Genomic DNA, 14,561 nt, shown 5'->3' with positions numbered 1-14,561 from the left:
TGTTTTACCATGAGATTAATAAGTAAACACGAGCAGTAAGTCCCTTGATAATACCAAACAAAATAAATCCATTACCTAGCTGGATAACCAAGAGGCAACTTGGGAGAAATGGACACCAAAGCTGCCACGACTGTAGCTTGTCCATCCAAAGAGTCAAGCTCAACTTTCAAATTGCTCCCCTATAGACAACCAGAGATAGCCAGTTGAAAGAATTTGGAAATGGAAGGAAAGTGCAAAACATAACTCTTTTTAGAAAAAGGTGTTCCAGTGCACAGGACTTCCCAAAAAGCCAGTTCTATGAGGTGCCCCATGCACGCAGCATTCCCCTTCTATTGTAAGGAGGTTATTCTTTCATATGTCATAAACATAGTAATTTCAAGTAATTATTTAAATTATAAACTCATGAAAAATTTTAGGAAAGCAAATGCTTCACAATATTAATTTAGTAAGAAGCAAACAAAGAATATATATAGGCAATAATTATTTGTGTAGTTGTATGCTCCGTCGGAGGCATGCATGAACTAGGATATTCTTGATTTGCATCATAAATTATGTGCCAGTCGTGACCATGAGTTACTCATCTTAGTTTCCCATCTTTTTCACAGTCATCACTAAAATATTAAAGATATTTCAGATTAATTAAGAGAGTTATAGTTTAACCAGAGTATGTTTAAGCTAGAACGCAGCAAAACTCAAAAGTCTCACACAGAATATTAAATGCACCTTTTCAAAAGAAACATTTTCTCTCAAAGCACTTAGCGTGGTTACTCCATAGGAAATCAAACCACCAACGCATATAGGATCAACCTCAGCCAATACACGCAACGTTAAAGCAGCCTCAATCCGTACCTAGACACAAAGTTTCAATTGAGTTGCATTACAAAAATAACAAAAGAGTTAGAACACTGGATCGTGAACACAGTCCAACTACAATGAAAGAAAGGAACGACATTGTATGTGTAAATAGTAATACCAATCAAACCTTGCTTTCTTTGACATAAAAAATTTTCTACCTGAATTGCTTAAAGAATTGCTACACATCAGCGCTGATAACTCATCCAAATTCATCACTTTCAGCAGTATTCTAATTTCTAAACCTTTAATTTGAATCTCCATTCATGACCAAAACTAGAAGATTAAAGAGACTTCTGAATGACAACTACAATCACAATGTACAAGGACTTTCAAATATGTTTCACACCTTCATAAAATAAAAGGACGCTCTTAATTCAACTCATAAGGAGTTCAAAGAAAATAATTTGGAGGATTGATACCATTGCCAAGTATGTTCAACATTCAAGCGATCACAAATAAACAATAAGGAGCTCAAGTACTTACAAGTTGTGAAGAATGAGATACTGCAGCGACAACTGTGTCATCAATTACTTCCTTGAATTCTGATGGAACCTGTAAATGGAAAGTCAATCACCACCCAGTAAAACAACACAAGTCTCAATCCTATGACAACACCAACAAAAACTCGTAAAATTATCAGAACATAAGCATACAGCCCACACCACAACATGCAAAAGTTATGTTGCTACCATTCTCAATTTGAATTGAATAACTGTGATCAGTGGCAAAGCCAGAATTTCAATTTAAGAGAGGCAAATTTTGATACTCCCTCTATTTTATAATTATAAATTTACTTTAATTTTTCATTTATTAAAAGTCATTTTTTAGAAAATATAGTTTATTATTAATTTATTAATATCTTCTGGAGAAAACATGAAAGAGAAAAAAAAAGGAATTTCACATTAAGAGAAGGGTATTTCTGGAAAAAATTATCACCTCTCACTTTTGACTCTTTGACCAAACGGTTTAAATGGACGGAAGGACTACGAATTTGGACGGAAGAGAAAGTGAGGGACTTAAGTGTTGGGTCGCCAAAATAGAGGGACAGAAGTGTTAATTACGTTAAACCTCAAGGACTAAAAAGTAATTTTCCCTTTTTTTTATGTATATTAACTACGTTTTTTTATAAATGCAAAAGTAGCATTAATCTTTTTTTGTGAAAAAAAATTCTTTTTTATATAAGAATAAAAAATTATAGTATAAAAAATAATGAAATTAAAAAAATATATTCCTATGAATTTCTATAGAGAAGTTAGCAAAACATTTTAATTGTAACTCTTATCAAAAATATATTCTTTAATATATGCGACTAAACAATATCTATTCAATTCTATAATTATTCACCATTTTTATACTATAAAATGTTTTTTTAATATATATGATTGTAACAGGTAATATCAAATGTCAAAATTATAAACTTATAAATTAAAAGGTATAAATCATATTCATTTACTTTTTCTTACCAATTTTTTGTTAATATCATTGATTCTGGTCATGTTTAAAAGCTTTAGTTCAATTCATATTAATACAAGTCCTTCATTTTTTAAGAAAAGAATGGGTTTTTTAATTTTTTTTTAAAAAAGAAGGTGGGAAAATATTAATTTTGAATTATATATTTTATAAAAGTAAAATAAAATAAAAAACTAAGGTGGGCAATTGCCCACCTTGTTGTGTGAGTGGCTTTGCCACTGACTGTGATTGTCAAATAAAGACGACAGATAAAAAGCAACATGTATATACTCAAGCAAACAGAAGATGCAAATCAATTCAGACCAAAGAAGATAAACTTAAAATCAGCGTACACAGGTGAGTAAAGTCAATATCTGAAACAATGGATCAGTAAATCTGTTGCACAAAGCTTAAAAGTGATTAACCAAATAGACTTAGAACAACTTAAGGGAAAAAATAGCATAACCAATTGCATCATGGAAAGAAAAAAAGAATTATAATGTTTGAGGATAAAACTCTCTAAATGGTCAAGACAAGAAGACAAGCAAAACTCTCCAATCATCTGAATAAAAGTTGTCAAGCAAGGAACTAACATTGCAAGCCACACTTGTTGATAAACTTATGCGAAACAAAATCACCATAACCATTTCCCTATAGGAGCTGGAAATTTAAACCTAATGATCCATTTAGAACCACTAGCCTTATTCATCGTGTGTTTCACTGTTTAATATATATATATATAATTTTATAATCACTTTTTATTAATTTAATTATTTAATGTTTAAATGTGTTATTTTAATAATTTTATGCCATAAATTGGCCTTTTATTATTTATATAAAACTCAAAATTCAAATTTTTGTTAATGGTAAATTAATTTAAATAATGAAATTATTATTTGCTTCAAAATTTAATTTCAATTATAAAATTAACAACCCCATATAAATTTAAACATATACAAATTTTAAATTTCATTAACTTTCAATTAATTTAAATAATAAAATCATTATCTGCTTAAATTTTAATTATATACTTGTAACTAATAAGATAAAAATAGATTGCATAATATATATTTATAATTAAAATTTTTAAATGATAAAATTTATTAAATTCAATAGATTATTTTTAGTATAATAAGTAATTTAATTCTCTAAATTTAAAATTAATAACATTAGAAATTAATTTCGCTAGTATAATATTATAAATATTTTTTACTCTAAATAAAGATTATAATAAAAAATTGCTATGAATATTAAATAAATTAATTTTATAAGTATTAAATATCATATATCATAAAATAAAATATACAAAACTTACAATAATTATTAATTATAGCTACATTAATAATTATATTATTTTAATTTACTTATAAAATATACCTTACAAAATATACCTTTCAATCTTTATTATAAATCTGCCAATAGACATAATATGAAAGTAACTTAATTAGAGATTAAGGATGTTATCTCTTTCATTTCAATCACAGTTGATCAGTCATTATCTCGGGCAGTATATTACTGCTTTCTAGATAGAAGTTTCTTTTAGTACTCGAGCAAATTGAATTTTCACGCAAATTGCAATAAAATTATGAAATAAAATGAAACTTATTTCTCATAAATAAAAATATTGTATTTATACATACACACTCGGTAATAGAAGCTTGACTTTTTTTTCTAATGGAAATAAAACTATAAGGAAACAAAACAAGTGTACAGATGAAAATAGAGAGTTGGTTCATCACATCACATTTACTGCTTCCAGACAAAACTCTAAATTTGTAACCTTAGAAGCTACCAAGTAGTTTATTTGGAGTTTTCACTATAGCACGGGAGCTTTTGATAGGGAGTTAAAGGTGAGTCCTAATGCACTTGAATTATAATTTAATTGATCATTAATTACTCATTATCATAATAAATTTCAATATTTTATTTAAATATTTTCAAAATTAAACAGTCAAATATCTGTTTATAGAAAAAAAAAAGATTTGTTTGAACTTTTTTAATACATTTATTAAAAATTCTTCAATCTACAATGTTAGCATCCTATTGAGTTTATGCTGCTTCAATATAATATTCATGGGTGTGATAATAATATAGTTTGAAAAGAATGAGATAATAAGATAATTCATTTAAGTCTTTTCCAAATTTTTTTAAGTATTTAGATAATAGTAAATTTAGTAATATTTAAAATTAAGATAGTCATTTTAGTACCTTGTTTTTTAAAATCATTAATTTGTTGACAATCATTTCGTATATCTTACAATTTTTATCTTTTAAATTTGAACTTATTATCTAATAGTTTAATATCATGATAATTATTTTTTATATTTAAGTTTGTTATTTTAATAATCATATCTAAAATTTTTAATTGTATATATATATACACACACGGCGAATCAAAACCTATAAATTTAATGGTAGATATGTTAAAAAATATCAAAATTTTCAATGTATAAAATACATCAAGGTTAAAAATTTAAGATAATAATTATTAAAATATATTTAAATATTAATTAATTACCAAATAAAATTAATTAAACTAAAAAAATTAACAATTTAAATCTAATAATATGATATTATGATAAATATTTTAATATTTTTAATTAATATTTAAATTTATTATTTTAATAATCTTATCTCAAAAAATTTAATTTAAATATTATCAAAATTATTAATTTCTAATAATTATCCTACATAAGTACCAAATAAAATTAATTAAACTCATAAATAAGAAATTTAAACATGCACTAATTTTAAATGATAAATATCTAAAACCTTTTTAGGTGATATATAAATAATTTATTAATTTAAAATTATTTAAATAATAAAATCATTATTTATTTTTAAATTTAAAGCATGGTAAATAAATAAATAACCTAGGGGCATAATCGGCAATCCTAATATTCCCCCTTCTTCCCACTTTTATATATGGTACAGATAGATAGATAAATTAGGCCTAAAAACTGCCCCCACTAGACCAAATGACCCATTTAGAACCATTCACTCCAGATAAAAACAATAATATATTATGCTATTGCCCCACAGCAACCACGCTTATGCCATAAGGCACTTACATAGTCTAGGATAATCAACAACAAATCAAAAAGAGAGGGGAAAGAAAGAAAAGAGCATCAAATTAATCTACACTATGTTATTCCATATACTGGTGTATAACAGAGGTTGTCACTCAGAAAATCTCCTAAAGAACCATGCTGATTTCAAATGGATCACATTTCCCAATTTTACATCATGTACTTTCACAAATGTTTTCCATCAGACAGTAAATAAGATGAAGCTTAATTATTTGGTCAAGTTATAACTTATATATCAAATTCATTGTTTCCAATTACACCTAATCTTTTGCTTATTGAGTAAAATATTTACATCTCATGTTCATGGTGTTGCGGCTGTTATATTGGCAAAAATACATATTTTAGAGTACAAAACCTTGAAAAGGAACCAGATCAAAAAGAAAAGTATAAACATGCCTCACCTCACCCAATGTTTTCAATGTGTATGACAAAGTGCGTAGAGCAGCAATTTTCATGGAGGGACTGGCATCAGCAGACTCAAGCTGAAGATTTCCATATAAATAGTGTCAAGACAGTAACATAACCAGGATGACAACAGAATAAATTTGAATTATGTCAACAAACCTGCTTTCCTAGGAAAACCAGAAAGGCCCTTTGAGTAGGTTCAGTCATCTGATCAGTTACACCAACACGCAATATATAAAGAATGCATGCCTTCAAACATCAGAAAATTAATTGGTTAGTGTATTGATTTTTTAGAGAACCAAATGTGTGCTCTTGATACACAGAGCTTTCAATCTTTAAAAATAAATTCATTTCCTATCCTTGAATTTTTTATAATTATGTTTTCTGTAGTGAGACTATGAACCGCAATAAATTACGATAATTCACAATTCATTGGCTGTAAAGCTAGTAAGGGTTCATATCATCCAATGTTGGGACTGATATTGTTGTTTAAGATCCCATCTTGAATACAAAGGCTGGCTACAATATAGAAATAAACTATCTGCCATTAAAATTAATTTTTTTTGTGTGTCAAACCAACAGAATAAGAAGAAATAAAAATAAAATATTTCATCAAAGAATTACCAGTGCATGAGCATCAACAGAAGCATCTATAGAAAGCATTTCCATAATCTGCATGACATAGTTTTGAAGCTCACTATCTGGATGTAGATACTTATGACGAATAGCCTGAAACATGAGCAGATTAAAAGATAAAATTAGAACCCAAACAACAAGGTTCTGCTCTTAAAACAACTTGACACAATTAAGTTACATCACTAAGTGATAATTAAGTTAATACCACTTAAGAAATATATTTGTTAGAGAAAATTCTGTCATTGAGCTCAAGCTTAAGATTTTATGTTGAGTGGTTTCTTGATACCATATGAGAGCACATTAAACCAAAAGGTCCAATGTTTGAATCTTGGACATGGACACTCCCATTTATTGATAAATTTCAACACAAGTCAGGTCAGAATGTGCTTGTTAACACTTCAAGCCCAAAAGTCTTTCATGTGAGTAGGTGTGAGAGATATAAAAATATTTTTCTGACCCTCACCTACAAGCTAGAGATTTTTTATTGAGTGGTTTCTTAAAATGTTCAAGGTAAAAGTTCGCTTTCTGCTTTCTTTACTTTCTTTCCATAATACTATTTATAAACATAGAGCAGCACAAATGGTTTTAAATCGCGGTCGCAACCGTGAACAAAGGAGGCCTGTAACGGCTGTAACACAACAGCAATGGGCTGATGTTAAGCAAATTTTTAAAAAAAAATTGCAAAGTTCATAAATGAAAAATGATATTGATTAGATTTAATTCAGAACAATGTATACAAATGCATAATAAACATAAATACATAAAATATAGATTATTTAACTTAAGTTAAATATCATATAGTTTAAAATAAAAAAACCAACATAATCTTTATAAATCGAGTAAACTAATAGCTCAAAGTACAATTTTAACTCAAAACTACCACTTTAATTCACAAAAAATCTTTTAAAAAAGGAAAAAAATAGTAACTAAAAACTAAAATAGATAAAATTTAACTAACTTTTTAGAAGAAATAAGCTTGGAAATAGAGTAGTTTATGATGGATCTAAGCTTATATGAGAAATATGCAAGGAAGATCGAGATTTGAAAGAGAAAGGGAAGAGAAAACTGAAAAAAATACAGCCTTTGAAGTTGCTGAAAAAGTGTAGAAACTAATAAAAATGAGAATATGAGACATAAGAGGAAGAATATAAAAGAATTTTAATTACTGGTAATGGCTGTTACCGGTCGGTAACAGCCGTTACCGGTCGGTAACAGCCGTTACCGGTCGGTAACAGCCGTTACCGGTCGGTAACAGCCGTTACCGTTACGGCTGCAAATTAGGGGGCCGTTGTATAATGAGGTAACGGGTAATGGACCCTCCAAATCCGTTACAAAACGGCAAGTTATTTAAAACCATGCCAACACTCAAAGTTCCAAAAGAAGGGAGAAAAGGGAAAACAAATTTGTTGAGAGGGGACAAAAAAGAAGGGGTTTAGAGGGAGAGAGGGGCAATGGAATATTAATACTTACCTGTAGAAAGGATACCCAAGATAAGGTTATACCCATTCTTATGTCCTTTGAACGAATTCCACTTGCTGCAATTTGAACCAATTGTTAGATGTAACAACACCAATAAGCATACAGAAAATTCACTAGATATTGTATGAAGTATAGACAAGATAATGACACCATGATAGAGAAAAAGCCCAAAAGCATCTAAAGACTCATGTGCTTTGCCATTTATGCACTCGAGCCTTTGATTTTTATTTTTTGCTATGGTTAATCAAATCCCAAAAGTTTTTTAACTCTGAGTTATTATTAAAGATAATTAATTTTTGCGGCATGTTTGGTAAAATGGACAAGCTTATAATAAATTTTCAAATAAAACTTTTAAAGAGCTAAATGAATTAAAGAAAATAAACACATGGATGAAATATGTTTAAGTACTCAGGAAATTCAAGAAGTAAAAAAGACAATAGCGTCGCGAACAGCATTAGCAATTTTAACTGCAATTTGAAGAAGAAAGAGATGATACATTCAACAATTTAATTCAGTAACAGAATATTTGTGTCTTTAAGCATATGGTATTACATTGTTTCCCGCAATGTAGAAGCCCAAAAGTATTCCATTCATATGCAGGCAGTTGGCCTCTTAATGCAGGAAACCTACTGCCAGTCTTCTCACACATAAGCATACTTTTCTTTAATAAAAATGCACACATGCGCACATAATAAAATTAAAAGGTATGCACCAATCAATCGCCAAAGAAAATACTGCTCCAAAATCCCAAAATTTCATATGCACCATGTTGTCCTCACTTCTCCGAATGTTATAATTGCATCCCTTTATGGTTCATGAGAGCTTTCATTTAGCATTAGCAGTACATGGTGAAAATGGCAATTAAGAAACTCTAGAAAGCAGGAACCAAAAAGAAAAAGTTGCTACATTGAAGCACTTTCATCTGCCCTCCAGGAAAAAAAGAAAAGCAACAAACTACTATATTCTTTTTTTATGAAAAAAGTCCATAATCTAATTTCATCAATTCAACACAAGAATGATGTATGTAAAGAAATGCACCCAGGCAGTGCATTTTTGCTTCTACAAGGATTGGTTAGAAGCAAATAAACCAACATGCCATTTAATGTAATCTTTCGCAGATTGTTAATGGAAGATCATGGTTGCCACATACAAAAAAGAAAGCAAAATATTATGCATTTTGAATGTTTTAGAGCAGTAGGAACAATACTTTCATGAGGGATTAATTTGTACTTTGCTTTGGTAATTTCCTTGCTTCAAATAAAGCAACACTCATATGCACAGGAAAATGGACAAAAAAAGTGCACTTTCTTGTTTCATAGAAATAATGTGATCTATATCAGTTTCAGTCCTTGATATTGAAAATATCTCGCATTAAAGATGCATTACCAACAAATAATAAATGTTATGATTTAACAAGACCACTTCTATAAGAAACTTTAAAAATGAAAACCTGTGAAGGTATACCAAATAAGCCAGCAAGTACCTTTTGTGAAGGGCAAAGATAAATGCCTCTGCAAACAATCTTCTAGTTTCTTTGCAGGAGGAAAAGGACCCTTTCCCCTGGGTTGAACCTAGCAAAGGATGAAAGTTTGGGAAGTGTTTAACAAAGAAAAAGGAAAACATGAAAAGGGTAGGGAAGACAAAAATTAATCATAGGATAGACAACCTGTGCCTCAGGATTCATTCCAAGAGCCAGCAACAAACCTAAAGCTTCAGCAAATGCATCTCGGACAGATGATACAGGATCCTCAAGGCCCTATCAGAGCAACAAGTGGAATTTGTAATGTAATCTTCTCAAATGTGGAACAATTACCAAAACAAACAAACAAAAAAATACCTTGACACAATAAGATACTGAATTCTCAAGTTCTACAACTCCCAACCCTGGCCCACCAATGCTGGCAAATGCCTTCAGACAATGAGCAGCAGCTATTCGCACAACAAATGATTTATCTCCAACAGCAAAACGTGTGATGAGACGAAAGGCTTCAGTATATGCTGAGGAAGCACCACCACCACCACAACCTTCCAAAGCTTTTTGAAGCATGAGTAAAGCTTCTTGCCTCACAAAATCCTGATATTTATGATACATAAAGAAGTGATAAAACAACAAATGCAAATTAAGCTACAAAGTGAAAGGAAGGAAAACTAGACAATGCAATGCCAATAAGCCACAAAGTTTTCTCTCAAGTATGACAAAACGGATTGGCAATTACCTTTTAACTTTTTTAAAGTAAAAAAAAAAAAAGCCATTAGTATTCAATTAATATTATAATTTTTTATAAAATATATATTGTATTTACACAAAATAAATATATGGATGCTTAAATATTAAAAGTTTTATTTAAGAGTTCATTGAAAGTAAATTTATATGCTTCCATCCCAGCTCTATCCATAATGAACTGTTCAAGTACATGGGTTCCTATCAAGGTAGGGAAAAAACGTTATCTGGATGGTAAATGATAGTGAAGGCGGAATAGAACAAGAAGATTCCATTGAGATTTGGCAGAAGGAAAATCCTTTTATGATATTCTCACTCCGTTCCATAAAATTGATGTTCTTTTGTGTGTGAATTTGGATGAGCATTAGTATAAAAATACATGTAACTGAATTGGACTACCTCATGAAACTTCATGAGTTTGGTTGCAATAATAGTTGTTTCAAGCAATCCCGAAGTAATTCTTTTGCCAAAATGCTGATATAATTCTCCCAGGCATTGTGCAGCACCTACAATCGTTCAGGTAATGATAAATAGAAGACAAACTAGCTAAATGTTTACCAGATAATGGAATAGAGAAGAAATCATTGCGTTGTAATGATGGACTTCAATCAAATGGTACTGTTTTATAGACATGTTGTAATATGCCACGAGGATTTTCAACGAGGGCCAAGTAATCCATCAATTGTGAATATCTCAATTTACAATTAACTTCGGCGTATAGTGTTATGTAAGACCAGCAATTTTTCATATAGATACACATATAAGGTTAGCAAAACTTGGAAACATGTGCAAGTAACTAACAAGCAATCAAGTCTACTGACCAGCAACTTTCTGGGGTTCGCTCCTCTTCCCATCAGAAAGAAACCCTTGGAGACTGCTAGCTCTCGAGTATATAGAAATAGCATCCCCTTTAGCTATAATCCTCGCCATGGCTACCGAAGCCAAATGGCGCACCGGCCGTCGCGCCCCAAGAACAAGCAATGAATATAATGCATCCTCGCATTTTCTTTGCCACAACAAAATAGACTCCTGAATCACATAAACATTTCCTAGTCAAGCAAAGAAACAAATCGAAAAATGCATTTTATAAGATCCGCAAAGAAACCTTGGGTTCTTCCTCTATGGCGGAAATGAGATCGGAGAGGAGGTCGAAGCAGAGGAGAGGATCGGGGGACTGTTGTGGGGCGGAAGCGACTATGGACTCAAGCTGCGCCACCAGCACGCCGAATCGCGAGAGCGGCACATTGTCTCTGACATAGTTCTTCGCCATTGAAGAACTAAGATTCCAGAATACGAAGTACAGTCCAGTGTGGAAGAGAATGGACAATGGCTTGTTTACGTGGTTCGATTTATTACCAAATTCTTATGATCTAGAATCGGAATCAGCTTCTTTTTTTTCTCTCTCTTTCTTTCTTAATAAATTTCGTTTATAAACGTCTTCGACGTTCAGATAATCGGCCCCGGGTGGTTAATCGGGTCGGATATAAGTTTTAATAATGGGCGTATTGGCAATAAAAAAACACAATTTTGCGTTTCATTATAAGCAAATTTTTTAATTTTGAAAGAAAAAACTTCAATTTTAAATTTATTAAATTATAGTTAATTTTTAAAATAATTTGTTAAATTGATAAAAAGTCAGAAATTTATATGTAATTATTATTAAAACTAAAATTTTTGATATTATATTTAATTTTTTTTATTTTTTATAATTATAACAAACCTTTGTATCCATTTCAAAAAAAAAACAAACCTTTATAATAATTTTGATAAATTTTAAATTAATACAGATATCAAGGTAAATAATATTTTTTATATAATTATCTAAATTTATATAATTAATTTTTTAATTTTAATTAATTATATATCTTAAAAGTACTTAATTTTTTTATTTTAATATCTAATTTTTATCATCTAATTAGCCATATATCTTAAAACATACTTTATTTTTATTGTTTTAATTTCTAATTTAGATTTTAAAAATCTTATTTAAAATTTTAAATTTAGAAATTCACTAGAAATATAAATTTTATATTTCAAATTAGAGATTATTATTATTAAATGCTTTTAGATACGTGGTTAATTATAATTAAATAATTTATTATATAAATTTAACTAAATGTTTAAAAAAATAAATAAATAACTCATTATGTAATATTTGTACTATTCAAAACTGATTAAAATTATTTTAAATTTTTACTATAATTACTAAAAAAAAGTTTTATAAAAAAAAAATAGGTATAATATAAAAAGACTCTACTATAATAGTGATTTCTATTCAATTTGATATATTATTTCATCGTAATTATAATAAATTTAAATGTTGTATTTAGTATTTTGAATATAATCGTAATTAATCACAAAATTATAGTATTTTTCAACCAATAACCCTTAATGAACCCTTGATGATTTTATTTTAAGGACATAGTGTGGAAAATAATTAATAGTTGTGGTTGATCTTTTTCAGGGGTTGGGAATGAAATTGTAATCAATCTATTCCATTTTACTATATGAGTGTTTTCTTGCTACATATTTTTACTGTGAGGAGATCAAACGAATGTTGAACTTGGTGCATTTCAAATGGTTAGACTAAAAAGAGAATTCATTGGCTATCTTGGAATTGGATTTGTATGAATAAAGAGGCGTATAGATTGGGTTTTTAATTCTTTATTGTTTTAATTTGACAATGGTTGGTAAGTGAGGATTTTATCAAAACTCTGGGTCATTATTTTTATATTTATTCAAAACTAAATATTTTATAGGAGTGTAGGTGGGTATAAATCCAAGTTGTGTCTAGAGTAATATGTTGTAGGTTAGGAATTTGCTTAATTTTGGTATTAGATGTAGAATTGGGGATAGTGCATCTGTTAAGATTTTTAGAGACCCATAATTATCTTAACGAGAAATTTTTATGTTTATACTCCATCAATTTAAGGTTTATAAGATTTTAGTGTTAGTGCATCTGTTAAGATTTTGAGAGATCCATAATTATCTCGACGAGAAATTTTTATATTTATAATCCATCAATTTAAGGTTTAGAAGATTTCAGTGTTAGTGGTTTTATCAACGATAATGGTTATACAATATTAATTTTATTCATGAGCTATTGATTCCCATTGATGTTAACCAAGTTATTAGCATTTCTCTTGAACTTTCCCATATATAATATTATATGGTATGGTATTCTACTAAAAAATGTAAGTACTCAGGTAAATATGGTTATCATTTATTTATTTAAAATAATTATAGCTTCTCTTTGAATATAGTTATGAGTTGTTATAAAAGATTATGGAGATGCATATCCCTTTTAAGTTTAAAAAAAAATTATTTGGCTTGAAAAGAGTTTTGCCTAATGGAAAAAATTTAAGAATAAAAGATAGAAAAGTGAATGGAAAATATTGTAATTGTAAGGAGAACAAGACTATTCATAGGTGTGGATTTATCATCTATGCATAATCTTTTATTTACGTCACTTTACTTATTTTACAGTTTCATTGTGGTTTTATAAAATATATGAAATAGAGGAAACGATAGGACATAAAATGACAGAGTTGCTTCTCCACATAATACCATGCATTCGGGTGTAAAAAGATGCTAGCATAATAGGTACATATTACTTTTAGACCTAATGTTGTTATTAATCAATTGGTTTAATTTCAACCATTTTGTGAAAGGAAAAAGTTATAATGCTAATGTGGATTCATGAGTAGGATGATAATAATTTTTTTGTTCATAAGTAATTATAAACAGTTTTGTAGTGGGTAACCATTTTTAAAGAGAATTATTTCCCTCAAGTAGATAAAGTTTTGGCAGAGGAGCGTTAAGCCAGCTAAAAGAGATTTAAGAACATAAATATAGATATTGAATTTGATGCCAATAATATAATAAATGCTTTTAAATTCTATGAAAAAAATTGGTCCGATTTTAAAAAGGTTATATTGAATTATAGAATTATCTTTTTATAAGAGTTTAATTGCATCTTAACTCGAATTTTAAGATAAATTAAAATGATTGCTCATATGTTTTGAAGTGTGATGTGATGGTAAAGTTTTAGGTTAAACAACTATTATTATTAAAAGAAAAACATTAGAAAAAATATAAAGTCAAAAGAAAATTTTAGTAACTAAACTAGACTTTGGACAATTAGTAATCTAATCAGATGATAATGTACTTAAACTGTTTATATTTTTCCATCCTACATGCTAATTCTAGAGAAAAATTGGCTAAAGCTATAAAGAAAATCATAATTTTTTAATTTCACTTGTTTAAAAAATATAAAAAGATATAAATTAAAAAATATATTTATTAATAGACATTTTATAAATAAAATTAAACATTCATTTGTTTTATAAAAAATATTTTGAGAAAAATAGAAAATATTTTGATAAAAATACTTTTTATAATTTAAAACGTATGAAACGTTTAGAAAA

General features: G+C 28.7%; 1 protein-coding gene across 3 annotated transcripts in view; it reads right to left on the bottom strand.

Moving 5' to 3' along the window:
• LOC110603471 (protein SWEETIE) overlaps window positions 1–11,552 on the bottom strand; it is a 43,283-nt gene extending 31,731 nt beyond the window's left edge. For 2 of the 3 annotated variants that reach the window (XM_021741212.2, XM_021741218.2), the window contains exons 1-13: window positions 11,240–11,552; window positions 10,956–11,163; window positions 10,534–10,640; window positions 9,751–9,987; window positions 9,580–9,669; window positions 9,397–9,484; window positions 7,905–7,969; window positions 6,423–6,527; window positions 5,958–6,047; window positions 5,795–5,875; window positions 1,339–1,407; window positions 724–849; window positions 76–179 (exon numbers count right to left, since the gene is read on the bottom strand). In XM_021741212.2, coding sequence (XP_021596904.1) covers window positions 76–179; window positions 724–849; window positions 1,339–1,407; window positions 5,795–5,875; window positions 5,958–6,047; window positions 6,423–6,527; window positions 7,905–7,969; window positions 9,397–9,484; window positions 9,580–9,669; window positions 9,751–9,987; window positions 10,534–10,640; window positions 10,956–11,163; window positions 11,240–11,404 — 1,535 coding nt within the window. In that variant the 5' untranslated portion in view covers window positions 11,405–11,552. The remainder of the gene's footprint in view (window positions 1–75; window positions 180–723; window positions 850–1,338; window positions 1,408–5,794; window positions 5,876–5,957; window positions 6,048–6,422; window positions 6,528–7,904; window positions 7,970–9,396; window positions 9,485–9,579; window positions 9,670–9,750; window positions 9,988–10,533; window positions 10,641–10,955; window positions 11,164–11,239) is intronic. The other variant, XM_043954032.1, reaches the window with a different exon arrangement.
• Between the last annotated feature and the right edge of the window lie 3,009 nt (window positions 11,553–14,561).

Source organism: Manihot esculenta, chromosome 2 (assembly GCF_001659605.2).
Source record: "Manihot esculenta cultivar AM560-2 chromosome 2, M.esculenta_v8, whole genome shotgun sequence".
Taxonomy (NCBI): Eukaryota; Viridiplantae; Streptophyta; class Magnoliopsida; order Malpighiales; family Euphorbiaceae; genus Manihot; species Manihot esculenta.
Note: the sequence above shows the minus strand (reverse complement) of the source record. Positions and strands in the feature narration are given on the sequence as shown.